The sequence below is a fragment of the Pimephales promelas genome, chromosome 10, assembly GCF_988280905.1.
Source record: "Pimephales promelas chromosome 10, fPimPro1.hap1.1, whole genome shotgun sequence".
NCBI lineage: Eukaryota > Metazoa > Chordata > Actinopteri > Cypriniformes > Leuciscidae > Pimephales > Pimephales promelas.
The window spans coordinates 35,482,379-35,502,571 of record NC_142778.1 but is presented as its reverse complement, the minus strand read 5'-3'; the positions used below and the strand labels follow the sequence as shown (position 1 = coordinate 35,502,571).

Genomic DNA, 20,193 nt, shown 5'->3' with positions numbered 1-20,193 from the left:
CCCTTTAAAGTGGTGTTAGATTCTATAACCTGTCAGTGCTGCAGATGAACTATGATCACAGATTTTCCTCTTGCTTCTCACTTCTCTCGTGTTCACACCGGCTGCAGCCCGAAACGTATGAATTCAGTGATGTAGAAAATGCAACACCCACTGCATTACATATATTCAGTCTTTCAGTTCATACAGCATCCACCCACCTCTTACACGTCATCCTACAAGTCGAACTAGTTAGTGAGTTAGATCGTGACATAAAAACTCATTTTAATATCTGGTGTACAATCATATATTTTGGTATGCCTGTTTGTTGACACACAGACACGGCTTTTGCATCTATACAGTTGTCGTTGTCAACATTTTTGTGGATGGGAACCAGGGCTATTATAGTGAACTGAAACTAAAATTAAAACCATAAAAAAATTGTTGCTTGAAATAAAATAAACGCTAACTGAAATAAAATATTTATTATATTGAAATATAAATTATATTGTATATAATATTTTTATTTTAGCCAAGGCAACATTTCTTATTTTCACTTAATTTAACTTGATTTACTAAAATAACTAAAACTGAAATAACTATTAATAAAACTATATTTATAAAAAAATAATACTACAAAATTACTAATACTTTGACTAAAATTAAAAGGAAACCAGAAACTATAAAAAAAATACTAAGTTCAAAATATTAATACAAACTATAATATGATGCTAAAATACTCAATTATAAAACTACTCAATGATACTAAAATAACAATGATGGATCAAAGATCTTACATTGTCCAAGATGGTTTACACATTTTTGGAGGCAATATATTAAAAAATAACATATAACATAACATAAATTAAAACAAAAAACATACACTGAAAAAAATAATATGCTTTATCTAATCAATAAAACTGTGGCAAGCAATATTATTAATTAAATTGTACAAATTAGAATATTAATTTGATTAACTATTACTCAATTCTAATTTGTTCAATTTAATAAATAATATTGCTTGTAATCCGTTGCCACAATTTTATTGACTAGATAAAGCATGTTCATTTTTACAGTGTAATTATAAAATAAAAACAATTCTTAATTTCTAGTAACTGAATGTTATTTAGGGTTTACAGACGAAATTATTGACATGAAATTCCTGATTACTGTTTTTTTTTTTTTACACGGAAATAGCAATTAATCAATAATATAAGTATTTGAACATAAAACAAAAGGGAACACTTGATTAAAAAATTTATTTTTAATCGTTTAACCAACATCAGAGAACCATTAATACGTGAACGTGTTGTTGAAATATGACTTTAAAATCTAAAGGGGTGCTTTGAGTTAACATTTTGGGCTCCTACAGGACCTTAGCATGCCGGGATGCCCTGATGATGGTGTGTGCGTATGATAGTGCGATCACTTGGTGTTCATCTATTTGTGTTCGTGTGAATAGTTCCTCGTGCTTTGAACTCCTCAGCTCTGGTTTCCCTCGTGAGTCACTGTGGGAAAGACGTGCATGTGTACGTCCTCGCTCCCAGCTGACGCGGATGCCAGGCATAATTATACCGCCACAGCAATCAAAAATGAACCTCTCAACACCTACGCCTCCGTAGTTTAGCTCAGACAGAAATTCGGAGAATGAGGAGAGAGGTGCGAAGCGAGTGTGTGATTGTGGATCCCATTTCTGCGCTCCCTCCCGCTGTTGCTGATAATAATAGCAGGTTGTGTTGTTGGTGTGAGCTCACGAGAAAAAGCCAACAGCGCAGCAGTCGTGCTTCCAGATCGCCCATTCACATCCAGCACATTCCAGACCCGACACGACAGAGCAGCGGGCGGAAGCGTGTGTGTTTGTTATGTGGTAGACTTCTGAAATGAGGACACAAAGTCACTTGTCTGCTTTCGGGCTTTGTTTGGCCAGTGTAAATTCATGTTCTAGTCAAAATATTATATTAAAGTCGAAACACCACGCCCTCAAAAAATGTCTTCACAGACTCGCACAAAGGTGACGTTTCAAGCACAAAGGCTCTTCGTCACACTAACCTGTGAGAGTCTGTTAATAAATTGCTATGTAGTTGGAGCTGTGGTGTGCTGACTTGACACTTTCCTGTGCATTGTGTGCATGCTTTTCTACTTTTGAGCAATGTGCATGCTTTAAAGAAATTAGATTATAAAATGTATTCAAATAGATTTCTGTATTTCTTGATTTTCTACAAAAATATTAAGCAGCAACATTGTTTTTAACAATGTTTCGAGCAGCAAATCATCATATTAGAATGATTTCTGAAGTGTCATGTGACGCTGAAAATTCAGCTTTGACCACAGGAATAATTATATACACTCTAAGAAGAAATTATTCTATTTAGAATGGTTCTAAATATATGGAACTCCAAAATGGTTCTATATAGAACCATTTTTTTTGCATTGGCCAAGTATGGAACCCCAGGGTTCTATATAGAACCCAGAGGAACCCTTTTTTTAAGAGTGTATAGAACCTTTTAGGGGTTCCAAATACGTAGCACTGATAGAACCTTTTAAGGTTAACTTCATATCCGCGCCCTAGCAACCACTTAGGGCAAACTAGCAACCATAAAACAACATTTTTAAGCCATATGTCAGCTCCAGAAAATAGAAGAAACAAGGAGTTGAATTAGACTGTCAACTAGTCTTTAAATATCATCTCATACACTGTATAAGCACACCATAGCAACCATATAGAGTACCCTAGTAACCACCTGCACTCATGAATAAGCCATATCTCAGCTGAATAAGCCATATCTCAGCACCAGAATATCATGTTGTTCTGTATGCAATCATGTGCCACATCCTTGCAACCGAGCGGCGAGTTTTGCCACTGCAAGCACCACTTACTTCACACACCACATGGAGGTCACATGACCTTTAACTGGTACACTGTAAAAAAATATTTTCAAGATTTGTTATCACAACACATTTTCTTTTGTCAAATCAACTTTATAATAATTTATTTAGTTCGGATAACTTATTATTTTGAGTTTCTGATGATTAAATTAATCTACTTCATTTTATTAACTCACTTTTTCCAGTTCAATGAACTTAAAATTTTAAGGCAACCCAGGTTACTTACTTTTTTAAGTTAAACCAACAATATTTTTTTTACAGTGTAGTAATCACAACATTTTTTCTTTTGTCAAATCAACTTAAATAATTTATTTAGTTCAGATAACATATCATTTTGAGTTTCTGATGGTTAAATCATTCTCCTTCATTGTATTAACTCACCTCTTCCAGTTCAATGAACTTAAAATTTTAAGGCAACCAGGTTGCTTACTTTTTTAAGTTAAACCATCAATATTTTTTTACAGTGATGAGTGATGATCACTTAAAACCAGCTCACTCACAGATGATCATTTTAATTTTAAAACAAAGTTAATTTTGTTATTAACTTGCTTATTTTCAGCAGTTTGAGACAGATCTGATGCAAGATCACAGCCACCTTTGAAAGAACGGATGCTTTGCACACTATTTAATCTCGTGATTCATACTATTTGTTCTGAGGGAGAAAAGCGCTTCTCCTGTTTTTAATCTCGTTGCTTCCGTTTGTATTTTGAAAGATTGTTCAAAACTTAGTCGTACTTATGTTAACAGTTCAAACCATGCATCGCTGTGTGAAAAAGACGTGGACAACAGCTCTAGCTGAGACTTTCGGTTTGACTCAGGCAGTTTTGCGACCTGCTAGTGAACCCTCTGAGGTGACGCAAAGCAAAACTCTGTGCTAGAGAAAGGAAGAGGCAGATGTGAGATGGCAGTAAATGGATCGTGGGAGAGACAGCATGTGGTAGATGTAGATAGTTCAGTGGGCAACAACATCCGGCAGAGAGAGGTGTGAGAATGGCACAGGCGGTTGCTGCGAATAAAGGCATCGACTGTGAACTTTGAGAAGAACTTAAAAGGGAACTTTCAACCAAACAAATAAAGATAAAGGTGCAGTGCATCATTTTTACACCACTGACTGAGCAGCACACGTGTGCGTCTACGTGCATGCGGCTTTCGCAATGATATAAATTCATCGGGCCAACAGAGCACTGTACTGGATTTGGTGGTTTTTCACTTCCTCATCGTGCCTTCTCTCAGCTGTATAGAGAACTTGATATCTTGGTACTTCTTGCACGCATGTTTACCAACTGCTGTGTCTGCGGTGAGCCTCTATAAGCACAGATAGACCTCTGTGAGGGTTAGTGCGTTTGCATCATCAGCTGCCATGAATGCACATGTACACGTACAGCACGAACAAAGACACGCTATTGGCCTGCGGTTGGTGCAGGAAGTGGAAGAGGGCAGTATATAGGTGTGCTATTTTCCTCAGCCCTGCAAATACACAAAACGCAGTCTGCACAGCATCTGAAATGTGATGAAAATCGTCAGATGTGACCGTGCACTTGTCGTATCAAGGTGTGAGCATGCTTTGAATGGCCGTGCTTTATTTATATGCTAATGCGTGTTTGCGAGGTGATGGAAAAGATTTTTGTTTTGGTGAAAACACGTCTGACGGCTTCAATTAGTTTTGAGATATGAATGTTGAGAGGGCCGAGCCGTAACTAATAGAGATCGACAGGCCAGCTGTGCTACCTGCTCTTCAAAAAATCTTGTCTTTTGTAATATTATTATTGTTAAAAGATTCATTTTTTTAACTTCATATGCATGTGGTGGCCAAGCCAGTGAGCGGTGGAGCAGTTCCTGTTTTCTCTCTGCGTGAGTTCAGACAGAGGTCACACAACGGCTTCTTTCATTATTGATAAGTGCTTCCCTTAGTCGTGTGAGTGTGTGAATTTAAATGACCCCCTGCGTCTCCCTGTAGGGCTCGAGTAAGACCCCGTCAGCGTCGTATCATTTAGGGGGCTCTAAACAAGACTGTTAAACCCATGGGCAGGGTCAACAGATCAACTGATGCATGATGGGATTGGATTTATATCGGATCTAGTTCAGGTCTAGGGCACTACAGGGCATCCGGCAGGTTTAAAAAGGGCTGTTTGTGATGTTCTTGATTTGGTCAGAAAAGAGGCTCTGATGACTCAACAAAGGCATTAGAGATTCAAATCAGGCATGCGTCATGCCACTTTATCAGGAAACTGCCTGAAACGCTTTCCTCTGATGTGCTGCTGTAATCAGTGCTCCAAGTGGGGCGGGACTCACCGGTACGCAGTACCAGCACTTCTACATTTTACTCTTAAGCGTACCTGCACTGTTTCTTGCGTACCGCTATTTCTAGCATTTAGATAACACTGACAGAACAAGTATGACATTTAACCCCTTATTTAAACTGCACATTGGGTTGCCAACCGTTCCATATAATACGGAATCGTTCCGTATTTGTCACATAAAAGTCTTGTTCCGTATTGAACTGATACGGAACGACCTTTGTTCCGTATTTTTGAGAATCAGTTCAGTGCAAATCCATGACAGACACATCTTCTAATATATCTCAGACAGACTATGAATGAAGACCTCACCAGTTGAGCCACTCCACTCGTGATCGTCTAGTTTTACCGCAAATTAGTTAAAATATCCAATATTTCGCAATATTTTTTTTTTTTACATTTTAAGGTTAAATGCATCAGATCAGATCAAAATTAAGAGCTTCAACCCATGAACTGCTCGTTAAACAAAGATAAAGCATTGATTTGTACTAGGAAAATAAAGAGGGCTCAAACATCTTTTTAGTTCTGAGAGTCTCAGTCTACATTACATTATCAATGGTGTTTTAGGATGCCAAACAATTATTATAATAATGTTATAATGATTTATATAATTATTCCTATGACGTAAAATCCATATAGCCTATATAGGCTACTATATAAATGAAAATGAATATTTCAAAATTATATTTTTATCAACATTACACTATAATATGAAAATTAAAATACTTTTGTCCTATTTCTACACTTACAAGAAATAAACCACTGAGCTTTTATTTAGGAGAAAACAGATAGCCATGCTGATCGCGTGATTAATTCAACAAAAAAAAGAAAGTAAACTAAATAAATCCATGGTTCATGATAGCCTTCATATATCTAGAATACATGGTACAGTCATTGATTAGGCATACTTTGCTATTCTATAAATTAATATAGGCCTAATAAGTGACCCAATAACCAAAAATAATTTCGAAATCAGAAAGTTGGCAACCCTAACTGCACATCTGAGGCGCGTTGCGGCACAATACGGCCTGCATTCACACCGCACGGAGGAGCGGCGCGTGAGCAGCAGTGAAGCGCGGGTTCGGGCCGAGTCTATTTTTGTTGTGCTATGCTCAATTAAAGTGAAAGCACACTTTTAATGGAGAAAATAAATATGATTTCACACAAAAAGTGCCCAAAATGCACAGAATTTGCATATTTAATGTTTTTTAACAACTTGTCTTAATTATTTTGTTTGGGTAAAACTATATGTTTTATAAATAAATAAAATGAGCAAACTAGTCAATAATTATCAAGTATAAGCATTTTAATATAATACACCACAATATATGGTCTTACACAGTTAAAAAGTAAAATAGTGAAAATAGTTTGTAGTATTTGAAATAAGATGGTAATTATCAAGTATACGCATTTTAATATAATACACCACAAAAATGGTCTTAAATAAAACATTAAATAGTGAAAATAGTTTGTATTTGAAATAAGATGGTAATTATCAAGTATACGCATTTTAATATAATACACCACAAAAATGGTCTTAAATAAAACATTAAATAGTGAAAATAGTTTGTATTTGAAATAAGATGCTAATTATCAAGTATAAGCATTTTAATATAATACACCACAAAATATGGTCTTACACAGTTAAATAAAACATAAAATAGTGAATAGTTTGTAGTATTTGAAATAAGATGCTAATTATCAAATATATAAGCATTTTAATTTAATACACCACACAAATATGGTTTACACAGTGAAATAAAACATAAAATAGTGAAAAATAGTTTGTATTTGAAATAAGATGCTAATTATTAAGTATAAGCATTTTAATATAACACCACAAAAATATGGTTTTACACAGTTAAAACATAAAATAGTGAAAATAGTTTGTAGTATTTGAAATAAGATGCTAATTATCAATAAGATGCTAATTATCAAGTATAATCATTTTATTAATAAATACTGCCTTACATTGCCTTATATTGCGTATAAAATAGTGAATAATAGTTGATTTTATTTGAAATTTGATGTTAAATTATCCAGTATTTTAAATTAGTTTTATACAGTACATGTTTGAAGTGTACCTAGCATTGGTGAAATTAGGAGGTCTTTTTGCTACTGGTTAAAATCACAGATTTCTGAGCAGAAGAGATGTTTGCTCTCCGTTTGCTAAATTGAAAATGAGGATTATGGCATGCATCAGCCCGGCCCTTCCTCTCTGTGTAGCTGCTATGCGTCAGCATTTGCAGTTGTTTCAGAAAACATCAAGCAATTAAAAGATAACCCGGTCACCTGGTGTTATACAATCAAAGACCACAACTGTCTCCTACCATAAAATCTCCTGATCTGAAACATTCCTGTCTGGCAGGGAGCCCCAAAATGTGACCATTTTGACCATCACACGGTCCAGGCTGTGAGATCAATATAATTAGAGTTTTATACCTGCGGCTTCAGGAAAAAGTCAAAGCAAAATGACCACAAAGTTCCATATTATATGGCCCACTCTTATCCATTGATTGATACGATAAGATAAATCGTCCTGACTTCCCGGGGAGTTGAACCCATCCTGACACCTCAATGACTCCTTTTGAAGAGCAGATTTATTTTCTAACCTTTAAACTTTGAACACATTAGAACAGCCTCTGACTTTTACACAAAAATGAGAGCTTAATGATTTTGTACACAAGACTTTTTATTTAAAATCATAAATAATGTTTAAATAATATATGTGGGTGCACTGTGTATAATTATTTTATATATATATATATATATATATATATATATATAAATACACACACATGCTTGTATATGTTTAAGAAATATTTTTATGTATATTCTGTATATATATTTATATTACTTACATTTTATATATAAATAAAAAAATGTCTTAAATATACATGCGTGTGTGTATTTATATATATATATATATACAAAATAATTATACACAGTGCACCCATATATATTATGTAAACACAAACTTTTATTTTGGATGCGATTAATCACGTTTTACAACGCATAAATGAGAGCTTAATGATTTTGTATACAAGACTTTTTATTTAAAATCATAAATAATGTTTAAATAATATATGTGGGTGCACTGTGTATAATTATTTATATATATATATATATATATATATATATAAATACACACACATGCTTGTATATGTTTAAGAAATATTTTTATGTATATTCTGTATATATATTTATAATATTTACAATTTATATATAAATAAAAAATTTTCTTAAATATACATGCGTGTGTGTATTTATATATACATACAAAATAATTATACACAGTGCACCCATACATATTATGTAAACACAAACTTTTATTTTGGATGCGATTAATCGCGTTTTACAACGCATAAATGAGAGCTTAATGATTTTGTACACAAGACTTTTTATTTAAAATCATAAATAATTTTTAAATAATATATGTGGGTGCACTGTGTATTATTATTTTATATATATATATATATATATATATATATAAATACACACACATGCTTGTATATGTTTAAAAAATATTTTTATGTATATTCTGTATATATATTTATATTATTTACATTTTATATATAAATAAAAAAAATTCTTAAATATACATGCGTGTGTATTTTTATATATATATATATATATATATATATATATATATATATATACAAAATAATTATACACAGTGCACCCATATATATTATGTAAACACAAACTTTTATTTTGGATGCGATTAATCGTGTTTGACAGCCCAAGTTTTTACATTTACATGTCATTTCGCAGACGCTTTTATCCAAAATGACTTGCATCTAAGGACTAAACCAAACAAGTCATCGTGTTTTTATCTATGTGAGGATCATATGTCAGATAAGTGACCGTAAATACGATTTCCGGCGATTTTTTTTTTTTTTTTTTTTTTTTTTTTTTTGAAATTTCAATTCATCAAAGAGTCCTAAACACATTTTTTTTTATCATGGTTTCCACAAAAATATTAAGCAGCAAAAACTGAGATGTTCAGATGTTCCTCTCAGTGCTGGAGAGTTGACAAACGCCACCAAATACATTCTGACATCCCTGCTCATTTTTTCAATTCAAATTTGAAGTCAGATTGTCATGCTGAGTGACTTTAATATAATTGACGTTAGAAACAGATGCAAAATAGACGAATTTTCACTCGTGGTCTTTTGGACCCCATTGTGCAGAAATTGACATTTGGGTTGAATTAGTGGAAATAGAAAGAAAGAAAGAGACTTGTTTGCGTGAAGTTAGATGTTAGATGTTAGATTACATGCTTGTCCTGCTGTTACTGAGAGCAACCAAGCAAACAAACAGAGAACTGAGTCAGCGCCAATCATGCTAATACACACGCTCGCTCACTCTTTCTTCACCCTTTCTTTCGCTCATACCTCCATTCGTCCGTTCATTTCTTTTTTTATCGGTTGCTTCTATTGTCGTTTCACTCGTTCATTCGTTTGTAAAGCGTGAGCTCTGTTTGCTATCCTTTCTTTCCTCACCCCGTCAGCCTCATCATCTCAAATCCCAGGACCTGCTTTCATTTTTGCGTACGCCTGCTTACACTAGACGCGAATACAAAAGATATTTTGTGTATGCAAACCCAGAGGCCTCATTCACCCACCTGCACATAATATGCATTTGATCTGCTTTCATGTGTCTTGCTTGTTTGGCAAAACATGAGTAGGCCACACGTTTAGCTTCAGGCACACATTGAGGACTCAACGCTTGTGATGACAACGGCAGTAAACTGCATTAGAGTAAACAAGAATAAAGGCCTCCTGTTGTGGATTTGAAGGAAAGGAGATTGTCACAACGATGCACATGATTTTCATATTCCAGCCGAGTGTTTTGTGATCTCATTCAAGACACAAATGCATAAACTTTGGCGAGCCTGGGGAAAAGCGGATGAATGAAACCATTCTGACTGAAATAACATCAGAGGGTCACACATCCCTGAGAGAAAGAGAGTGTGAGTGTGTGTGGTTTAGTGTGTCACCTCATCTTGTTTGTGTTTTATGATGTTTATGTGAATGATGCCATAGCAATGATTATAATCAAGGAAATACTTTAGGATGGGAAGGACGGGCTCTTTCCCTTTTGAAATTTGCGTGCTTCTTCTTTTCTTGTTTTCACATCACCGCTTCATTTGCTCATCAGCGCCAAGTAATAAAATTAGCCAGACCGTACATGTCAGTTCAGTTAATTAGGATTAAGGTTAAGGTTTTGTTTGTCTTTGCGATGATTAAAGCGTGCTTGCTTTAAATTTCCAAAGGTTTGAGAGCGCATAGTCCACATAGCTGCTTCTCAGTAGCCTGGTTCCTTCAGTAAGACGGTGATTTAGACGGCAGCTCTTTGAACTTGTCGACTGATCGGGAATGTGACCATGAGTCACGTCTCTGTTCTGTGTTCATTACTCTAATGCTCCCCAGCTTCACAATGCTGATCAAAACCTCACGTTCGAGCGCTCACTGGGTCTCCCGGCATGCCGAAAGAAGCGGAAACGGCAAATTCTGTTGGCACGATGCTGTATTGTACAAGTAATCGTTGATTAATTGATTTGGTGTTGGATGGTGTGATGTTGCATCACAATGACTGGATGTGTGTTGGCAGAATAGACTTGAAAGCGCACGAAGACGAAGAATGCAAGGAAATTGTTTTTTAATTCAATAATCCAATGGATACAGGGCAAAAACACGGGGTGACACGTTCACTTAACAAAGATGTGACCGGACGAAGACGAAACGGGCTGCGTCCCAATTCGCATACTTATACTACACTGTAAAAATGAATATGCTTTATCTAATCAATAAAATTGTGGCAACAGATTACAAGCAATATTATTTATTAAATTAACATTCTGATTAATTCTAATTTGTACAATTTAATTAATAATATTGCTTGTAATATGTTGCCACAATTTTATTGATTAGATAAAGCATATTATTTTTTTCAGTGTACGCCCTAAAAGTATGTACTATTTTTGTGAAGGAAAAAGTACATACTTTTGAGTGTGTAACAAAAGAGTAGGCAAGCTTTTGGGACATACTACTTCGTCATCTTTAAGGGACAGATCTGTCGCGTGCATCCCATCGCCGTAAACTGTCCTGTCAATCATCTCGTCACAGTTAGGCTATGTTTACACGGAAACGATCCGAAGAGAAAACGCAAAAGTGGCGTTGCGTTTTCACTTTTTATTCCGCGTCGAGACGAGCGAAATGGTTGTGAAATCTGCGTGTATATGGTGACACAAAAGTGTGTAAATTTCAATGTTGTATGAACTCCAGACAGCTAGGTGGCGATGTGAAGCATTGCCACACAAAAACACTAAGTCCGCGCGCCTGTGTACAACCTTCAATACTATGTGAGAATAATTCGTACAACTGCAGAAAAGACTCTTGTATGTTAGGGCAACTTGAAGGTCCGACGTATGGAAAATCCTTTTTTCTTTGTTCCAAAAACTGTTAGTGTAGCTGGACGTAGGTCATTTCTGTATAAAGCCCCTTCTGACTGGAATAATCTTCCTGTTTCTTTGAGATCTATTACTTCTTTCAATCGTTTTAGGTTATGCCTATTCTCTTATCTTAAAATAACCTGTTTATGTTTTTGATTTTATTTATTTATTTATTTTTCCTTGGTTGAGATTCACTTAAGGATATTTTGCTGTTACCTGGCTCTATGTTGACGATTTATGATGATGAGATTCTGTAATGAAACTACTAACTACTGAAACTATGTTGGGTGTAGAAGCCCACAAGAGTGTGAGAAGCAGGTTGAGCTTTTTTTTTTTTTTGTTGTAGTCTTGTTTTGTAATGTTGTCGTGTCTTATGTTGTCTGTGTTGTATATTACTTATGTTTTAGGACCCCCTTGAAAATGAGATGTTGCATCTCAAGGGGCTATCCTGTCAATAAATTCAATTCAAATAATCCGACATGTTGGTCATTATTTTCCTGTACTGACGTAAACGCGTACGCGACGAGAGCCGCCGTGAGCAGATTTGCGCTTTTGCCATTTAGACGGGAACGCGACGGTGGAGCGTTTTTAAGATTTCCACTCTGGAGGGTGGTTTCCTCAAAAACGCCGTCGCCGTTTAAACGAAAAGGCACATCAGAAAAAATGTTTTTTTACGTTTTCACCCGGAATCGTTCTGATATAAACAGGGCCTTAATATCCTCCATTCAATCTAATATTTTAATATTCTAATATTCTAATTTTCAATCTAAAATTTATTACCATTTCGAAGGGAAATGTTGTCGCACGTTGGTCTGCCAGTCGTGGGTCGAATTTGCAATTTGAATGTAACGATGCATTTTAAGTTAATGGCTGTACACGTATCTTTAATAAAGTTCACAGTGCTGCTGCAGATACAATATAATAATGTAGACAACATTGAATAAATAAATTTTCGTATGGTTAGATAATGATAGTTAATCACTCAAACCTCTCTACACAACCGCCGGGCTCGCGCGTCCTCCATGTCTGTAGTTTTTTAACACCTTTCACTCGTGTTTGTAGTTCTAATCAAATCTTTGTCCAACGCGCGATGGGTTGTGGGTAATATCGTCTGTTGGAGTGTGCATCGACCCGCACTTCAGATTCTGACTGTAGACCATCCGGGTCTATTTAGGACGGATAGTATGCGAATTGGGACGCAGCTACTGACTAAATGAGGTCATTAACAAATGACGGGTGAACGCAATCATTAATCAAACACACTTGGAAACTGGGTCAAATTATAGGGCAAACAGGAACAGAACTAAAACACAAAGAAACTAAGCCAAAACAGAACATAAATGTAAGGCCTACTAAGTAAATCTCCATCAAAAGATTGGGTTTCACTTTATTTTGATGGGCCCTTTAACACACTCTGTTGACTATAAGTAATGTTGCACCTACTAACTCTCATTAGAGTGTTAGTAGAGTACTAGTAGACTGGTTGGGTTAAGGTTCGAATAAGTTGACGTAGTTGCAATAGTCCGTTTTATTAATAGTCAATAATAGTCATAGTCAGTGTAGAATAGTCTGTTGGAGGACCATCACAATAAAAAGTTTATTTGTACTGGTACACTAATGAGAGTTAGTTGACATGTACTGTAGTTGCAAAGTTACTTATAGTCAACACCAGAATGTTCATCAAAATAAAGTGTTACCAAAGATTGAGTACAAGTAAAGGCCAAATAAGTCAAATATACATTATTTTATATATATTTTTTAGTTTATTCTTGAGAAGTACATAAAAAAAATCAGAGAATCTCTTCTTTCTTTATTGCATGTTCAGATATTCCTACAACAAAATATTCTGTGGGCCATGAAACTTCTGTGAAAAGGATCAAAAATGCGGGCTGAATATTTGTAAGCTATGCATTTTATGTTTTATTTTACATCATCTGTAAAAATTGTTGATTCGTCTGTGTGCTTCATATGAGGAGCTTACTTTACGAAGAGTGTTCAAAATCACTCACTTGTGAGGTTTCATTCCAGCTTAGACAGCAGCTGCCGATGTAGGCAGTAGACGGCAAGCAGCCCACTCGCTATTGGATCGAAGCCAGTGACATAAATGTCTATAAGTAGCATAAAATCATTACAGTGATTCACCATTGCATGCACACTGCGGAAACACACGTGCACTCAGCCTTCCAGTAAATCACACATTAATAGAAAGAGCAGGTCAGTTCAGCGGCTCGCTCACGCACAGCCAGTTGCTATCTGTTATCACGATTCTTTCAGCCTCCTACACACACACGAGAGAACAGCAGAGTCGTCTTTAGTCTGGGATTTGTAGCCCATTATCACGACTCTTAGTTGGTACACACACACACAGCTGGCAGCTGACGCTTTGCTCTAATTCTGATGTAATGAACCAAACATTGTGCGCTATTGAACTGTGTCTCATTAAACCTCGCTTTGAAACAAGAGGACCAAAAGATCTTCTATTTACCCATGATGCAACAGGACCGCTTGACAAGCTTAATGTATGGATTTATGAAGTAGTCTGTAAGCTTTCTAAATACCCATAAGCCCCGTTATTTACCTGTGTGGATGCGATGGTGGGAAGGCACAACGCAAATAACAGAGACGTCTGGAGATGAATATAATGTTTCGTGTTGCTCTCTCTCAATGCCCTTGAATAAGTGATGAAGAATCTGGAGCAGGTCTCTCATGTCCTGACGAGACCGTGGCGTGTGTAATTTTACAGACAGTGCTGTGCCGTCTGTGGCCACGCTATATATTTTAGCATGGCTGGATCGTCATGACAGCTGAAGTGAGAACAGTTCATCCTCACTCTTGAGAATGATTTGTTAAGGGAAAAATTAAGAGTCAAAAAAGCCTCGTCTTTCATTTCCTTTGTGGGTTTTTTTGAAGTATGTGCAGAGACCGTATATCAGATATGTCACACTCTTAGAAGAAATGGTTCTATTTAGAACCAGAAATGGTTCCATCCCCCGCTTCATATATGGAACCCCAAAATGGTTCTATATAGAACCATTTTTTGGTAAAAGGTTCTATTGGCCATGTATGGAACCCCAGGGTTCTATACGCCTTATTCACGGCAGCGCCATCTTTGATTTTTAATGAGAATGAAAGCGAGGCTGTGAGGGATAAACTTGCATCTCTTCAATGGGCTGAACTGTTATTTAATGTGTTTTCGGATTGTTCTGCTCATGAAACACTGGAAAAATATCTTTCAAAGAAATGTCAGTTGACAAAAAAACTCCCGACAATGTAAGCTGTGGAAAATTGTAAGTAAGCCGCTTTATTCAGCTTTTTACAGCGGATGCCATTGGAAACATGGTAAGTCTATCCCTCACAGCCTCACTTTCATACCTGTCATGGCGCTGCTCTGAATAAGGTCTATACAGAACCCTTTTTTCAAGAGTGTATAGAACCTTTTGGGGGTTCCAAATACGTAGCGCTAATAGAACCTTTTAAGGTTCTATATAGAACCTTTTAAGGTTCTATATAGAACCTTTTAAGGTTCTATATTCTATATAGAACCTTTTCTTCTAAGAGTGCAGGGTAAGAATGTCAATCTTGAAGCAGTTTTTGCCACTTATTCACTTTCGATTCCCATACACGCACTATAATAAGAAGAATAAAAAAATAATACAATTAAATTGATCTGGCAATTTAATATTATCCATAACCACAGAGTATATCCATTAGGAGAACTTTTAATAGAGTAGTGTTTGTTTTTAGGTATTTTATTGGAGTTTTCATAAAACCTTGCTTGTTTGTTGTTTTCTCTCTCTCTCTCTCTCTCTCTCTCTCTCTCTCTCTCTCTCTCTCTCTCTCTCTCTCTCTCTCTCTCTCTCTGTGTGTGTGTGTGTGTTAGTGAATTCCCTTCTATATCATCACTTTATGGTATCCTGTCATTTTCCTTCACTTTAGTGCTATTGAGATTGTGTCTTTAACGGGTTCATAACTAATTCTTGATTTTAGATATGTGTGTGTGTGTGTGTTTGTGCGATAATATAAAGAAGCATACTACCTTTCATAAGATTTTGAATCCTCACTAAGTCAGTCATGCTGAAAATGGTTGCATTTATTTGATCAAACACAGTAAAAACTCAAATATTGTGACATGTTACAATTCTAAATAAGTGTTTGTAATTTGGCAAAAATGTAATGATGGCAACAGTGTCACATGATCCTTCAGAAATCATTCTAACGTGTGTATTAGGTTAAGGTATCGTTGTTACAGTTTAATTATACATTTAAGTACTGAGTAATATTAATTAACAACATGTACTTGCTATATGTTCAGGGTAGGATTGAATGTAATTTTGCATAATTTACTGTGATCACTATGGTAAGTACATGTGACATATGTAACAAGGACAATAAAGTGTTACCGTTTATTATCAATGTTGAAAACAGTTGCTGCTTGATATTTTTGTGGCGATCAACCACATTTCAACAGTCAGGATGTGTAATGCTTTCAAGAACAGCACTGATAATTCAATTTAAAACCAGAGAAGTTTGAAGGGCAAATCAATTTTAATAAGAAGAATAAATAATCAATAAATCTCTCTAGAGGGCTGTTAATTTTCTTTTTTCCAAATGCAATTGAACAGCTGCTGCACACCAGAAGCGGTCTAAACACACACTAGGCCTTTCTGAGTTCAGCTACTGATTGAAGGGGAAACTGATCCATTGAAGTTTTGCATTCGGATTTCTCTCACACACACACACACAAAGATGGTGTGAACGAAATACACGACTTTGCCACAAGAACCCAAGAATCTGCAGCTGGGAATCTTCTGAAGGTCTAAATTTATTCATACCCATGTCTTTTACCAGCACAAACACAAACAATAGCGCTCTCACACACACACACTCTCTCACACACGCAAACACAATGACGCTCCCAGTGATATATCAGGTTGCTATTGCCCCCATTTCTGTGTGACATCCACAAAAAGCCTCTTTTTAGAAGTCTGTGTTTCATTTGGTCACACACACTCCACACACACAGCGCGTAACGCAACCCTCCTGCTCTGTGGCTGGGCTGCGCTCCTGCCATTGAACTTTTATTGAGGAAAAAAACAAAGGCTTTTTATATTTGGGAAAATCAACAAGTGAAATGTTTCCACACAAGCAATAATGTTCCATATAAGAAAAAAACTGAACGTAATAATTATTGTGCCATTCTCTCTGTGGTGTTTCCAGCACGAGGGCCCTTGACCTGGTCACGCGTGACACGGAGAAAGAGCTGGAAAACCAGCGCTCTCGCCGCCTGCACCTCAGGTAAGGAAACGAGGGAACAATGGCGAAAGAGAGACAAAAGAACGACACGATTGGGTCGTGCGAGTGTGTGAGGAGTGTTTGCAGTGGCCGTTTCAGCCACGGCACGACAGGAAGAGATGCAGATGGGAAACTGTGTGCGTGTGTGAGTACACTTGTGGGTGTTTGCAGGCACAAGTGTGAGAAAAAAATGCAAAGTGAAAAGGGAAGGAGAACTAAAAAGAGAACATTGATTTGAGCAAAACAGATTTCTGTGTAGTTGAGGACTGGTATTGCGTAAACGAAAATAAAAAGACATGCTTGACCATTGAGTTTTTATTTTAGTCACATTGCTTACTTAAAGGTCCCGTTCTTCGTGATCCCATGATTCAAACTTTAGTTAGAGTGTAATGTTGTTGTTAGAGTATTACTATCTGTAAAATTCGAAAGATATTTTATTTAAAGGTGCTTTACACTCTTAGAAGAAAAAGGTCTATATAGAACCTTAAAAGGTTCTATCAGCGCTACATATTTGGAACCCCTAAAAGGTTCTATAGACTCTTTAAAAAAGGATTCCTCTGGGTTCTATATAGAACCCTGGGTTCCATACTTGGCCAATAGAACCTTTTACCAAAAAAAATGGTTCTATATAGAATCCATATATGAAGCAGGGGATGGAACCATTTCTGGTTCTAAATAGAACCATTTCTTCTAAGAGTGTATGCGGTTTTTAGCGGCATCTAGAAGAGATCTCGTGCTCGTATGCTTGTGCGTGCTCGATGTCAAGAGCGAGAATTCACTACAGGTCACACGGAGACTTTCAACGCAATGGTGAAAGCATCTCACAACATGCTGGAAACTCATGTACATGTACAAACTCCGTTACAATAATAGCCTACTTTTATCAGCTTGGCGTTGAACTAATGCTCTGTGCTCGTACCATGATAATGTTACGATAAACTGCATTTAGCCGACGTGATGTTATGTAGCATAAGGCCGTGTGTCCACCAAAGCGTTTTTAGCCAGCTGAAAACGCTAGACGCTCTGCTGAAGACGCCGTGCTTTGGGCGCTTGAGAGCGTTTTGTCAGCGCAGCGTTTTTTTCCGTTGAGGCGTTTCGTTGCTATGATACAGAATATCCGCAGCAGTTTGAATGTTGTGACAGTTGGTCGGTGTGGTATTAGTCCCGCCCCTCCTCCACTGTGATTGGACGGCTGGGTAAAAAGTGACAGTGATGAGCGCTGCGTTTTATCCAAAGTTGAAAATTTTTCAACTCCCAGCGACCGGGCGCTCGGCGCTTCAGCGTGAAAAAAAACGCTCAGCGCCTCGTTACGCTCATGGTGTTTAAAAAACGCGGCGCTCCCATTGAAAACAATTGAAAACATACGCCAGGGGGTGTGGAAAAACGCGGCCTAAGCCATTTCACTAACTATTCGTGTCCCTTTCACAATCAGCAATGTCAACATAGGTGAATGTATAATATGATAACGAAAAACAGTTAGTGAACTAGACTAGTGAACAATTTCAGTGTCACAGTAAGATCGTATAAAGTACCATTACTGTACTAAACGTGTCTGGAAATGTATATAAACAATAGTGGGGTGACGACGTTAGTCAGTAGATCTAGTAAATAAAATAAGTTTCGTCCTAAAGCACAGATTTTTGTTATCCTGGAACAGTCTTTTGTATCAATTTCATGTTTCATGTAGTTTACCTTGCTATTTCACTAGAGTTTACTAATATGTTGCCACTGTTGATCCGCGTTTTCGTCCGGAGTCGATCAGATTCACGTTTTGCCTGACGAGCTTGAGCAGATAAAACTGTTTTTGTTTTTTATATTTATGTGCAGTTTGTGTTGGAGTGTGTGTTGTGCTGGAGGCAGGACGTTTTGGGCTGTTATCAGACACCTGAAGTGCCGTTGGTCGCATAGACTGTAATAAGGATCTTTTTATCTGTTGGGTATTTTGAGCTGAAACTTCACATACACATTCTGGGGACATCAGAGACTTATCTTGTGACAAGGGGTATAATACGGGACCTTTACAAACTTATAAGAGTTCTTTAAAGATATAATCTTCTAGAAAGTCTGCTTGATCAATCAACAAAAGACGCATGTCAATATTATTCAGGAAAAGTGATAAAATGTTGTGTTGCAAAAATGAGCTTACATACAACTAAATAAAACATTTCTGGTGCTAATTAAAGGCAATTTTTTATCCTTAGGTGATTGACACCATGCAACTCGTGTTTCATCACTCACCATATCACTTCCCATATTCTGTCCCATTCATTCAGTCTTTGATGTTTTTCTGAGGCTTTTTGAAGCTAATTTCCTGACTAATAAGTTGTGGTTAAGTCAGTTTTGCCCAGGAGTGTGTGTGTGTGTGTGGCTTGTTCCTGCAGATATAGTGCTGTTTGAGATGTAAACAGTTAATAATCAGGTGCTGTGAAGTGAAGCTGTCATGAACGACTTTGGTTGACATGGTTGACTGGCTGGTGATAATGCAGTCGTGAGCTCTCTGACAGGCTTTTCTATCTTCTCCAACCGTCTATGTGGGCGGCACACACAAAGGCCACGATCGCGTCATGCTGCAAAGTGCTCGTCTATGAAAGGTGTGTGTCAGGGGAATGGAAGCGAGTGTGTGGTGAACAACGAGTTTGCTCTCTTTGTCCCATTTTGAGTTTGATTATTTCAGCTGATGTTTGATACCTGTGCATTTTTTATTTTTTATTTTTAGAAATCTGTCAAAAAGGCGTAGTTATCGGCTTTTAATATGCTGCCAAAACTATTACAATTCAATTGAACTTTATTTCCAGACTCATGGTCTCAACAACCTACACAATCACATAACATTTAAACATTTAAAATAGACAATAATGCCAATTCTTTCTCATACATGACTGGTATCGCATCACAGTTTGCCTAGGGTTTGACAACAGCATAATAATAGCATTCTGTGAATTATCCAGCCGACAATTACATTTATACATCAAATTTCTCATTAAATCATGTCTGTATGTTATCTCTCCTGGCATGGAGCTGAAGCTCTGTCTTAAATGTAAATTGAGGATAACAATAAAAGTGGTCCCTCTGTGCCCACATCTTTGATCTTCTTTCAAATAAGAATGGCCAAATGTTTAAGGTGATAACATCTATTTGAAGCCCCCTAATCAAGATGGTTCTCGAATACCCGCTGTCACTCCCACGCTATAGGTGATTACGTGACTCTGTGTCACTATTTACATTATTACTGAGATTGTAAGGAATTGATTCTATGATAAATAAGCTCTTTTAAGGGAAGGAACA

The 20,193-nt window shown here is 36.6% G+C and overlaps 1 protein-coding gene across 1 annotated transcript in view; it reads left to right on the top strand.

Annotated features, from left to right (window-relative positions):
• lekr1 (Leucine-, glutamate- and lysine-rich protein 1) overlaps positions 1-20,193 on the top strand; it is a 99,990-nt gene that overhangs the window by 10,151 nt on the left and 69,646 nt on the right. Inside the window, exon 4 of the mRNA XM_039684028.2 lies at positions 16,834-16,911. Within this exon, the coding sequence (XP_039539962.2) occupies positions 16,834-16,911 (78 nt within the window). The remainder of the gene's footprint in view (positions 1-16,833; positions 16,912-20,193) is intronic.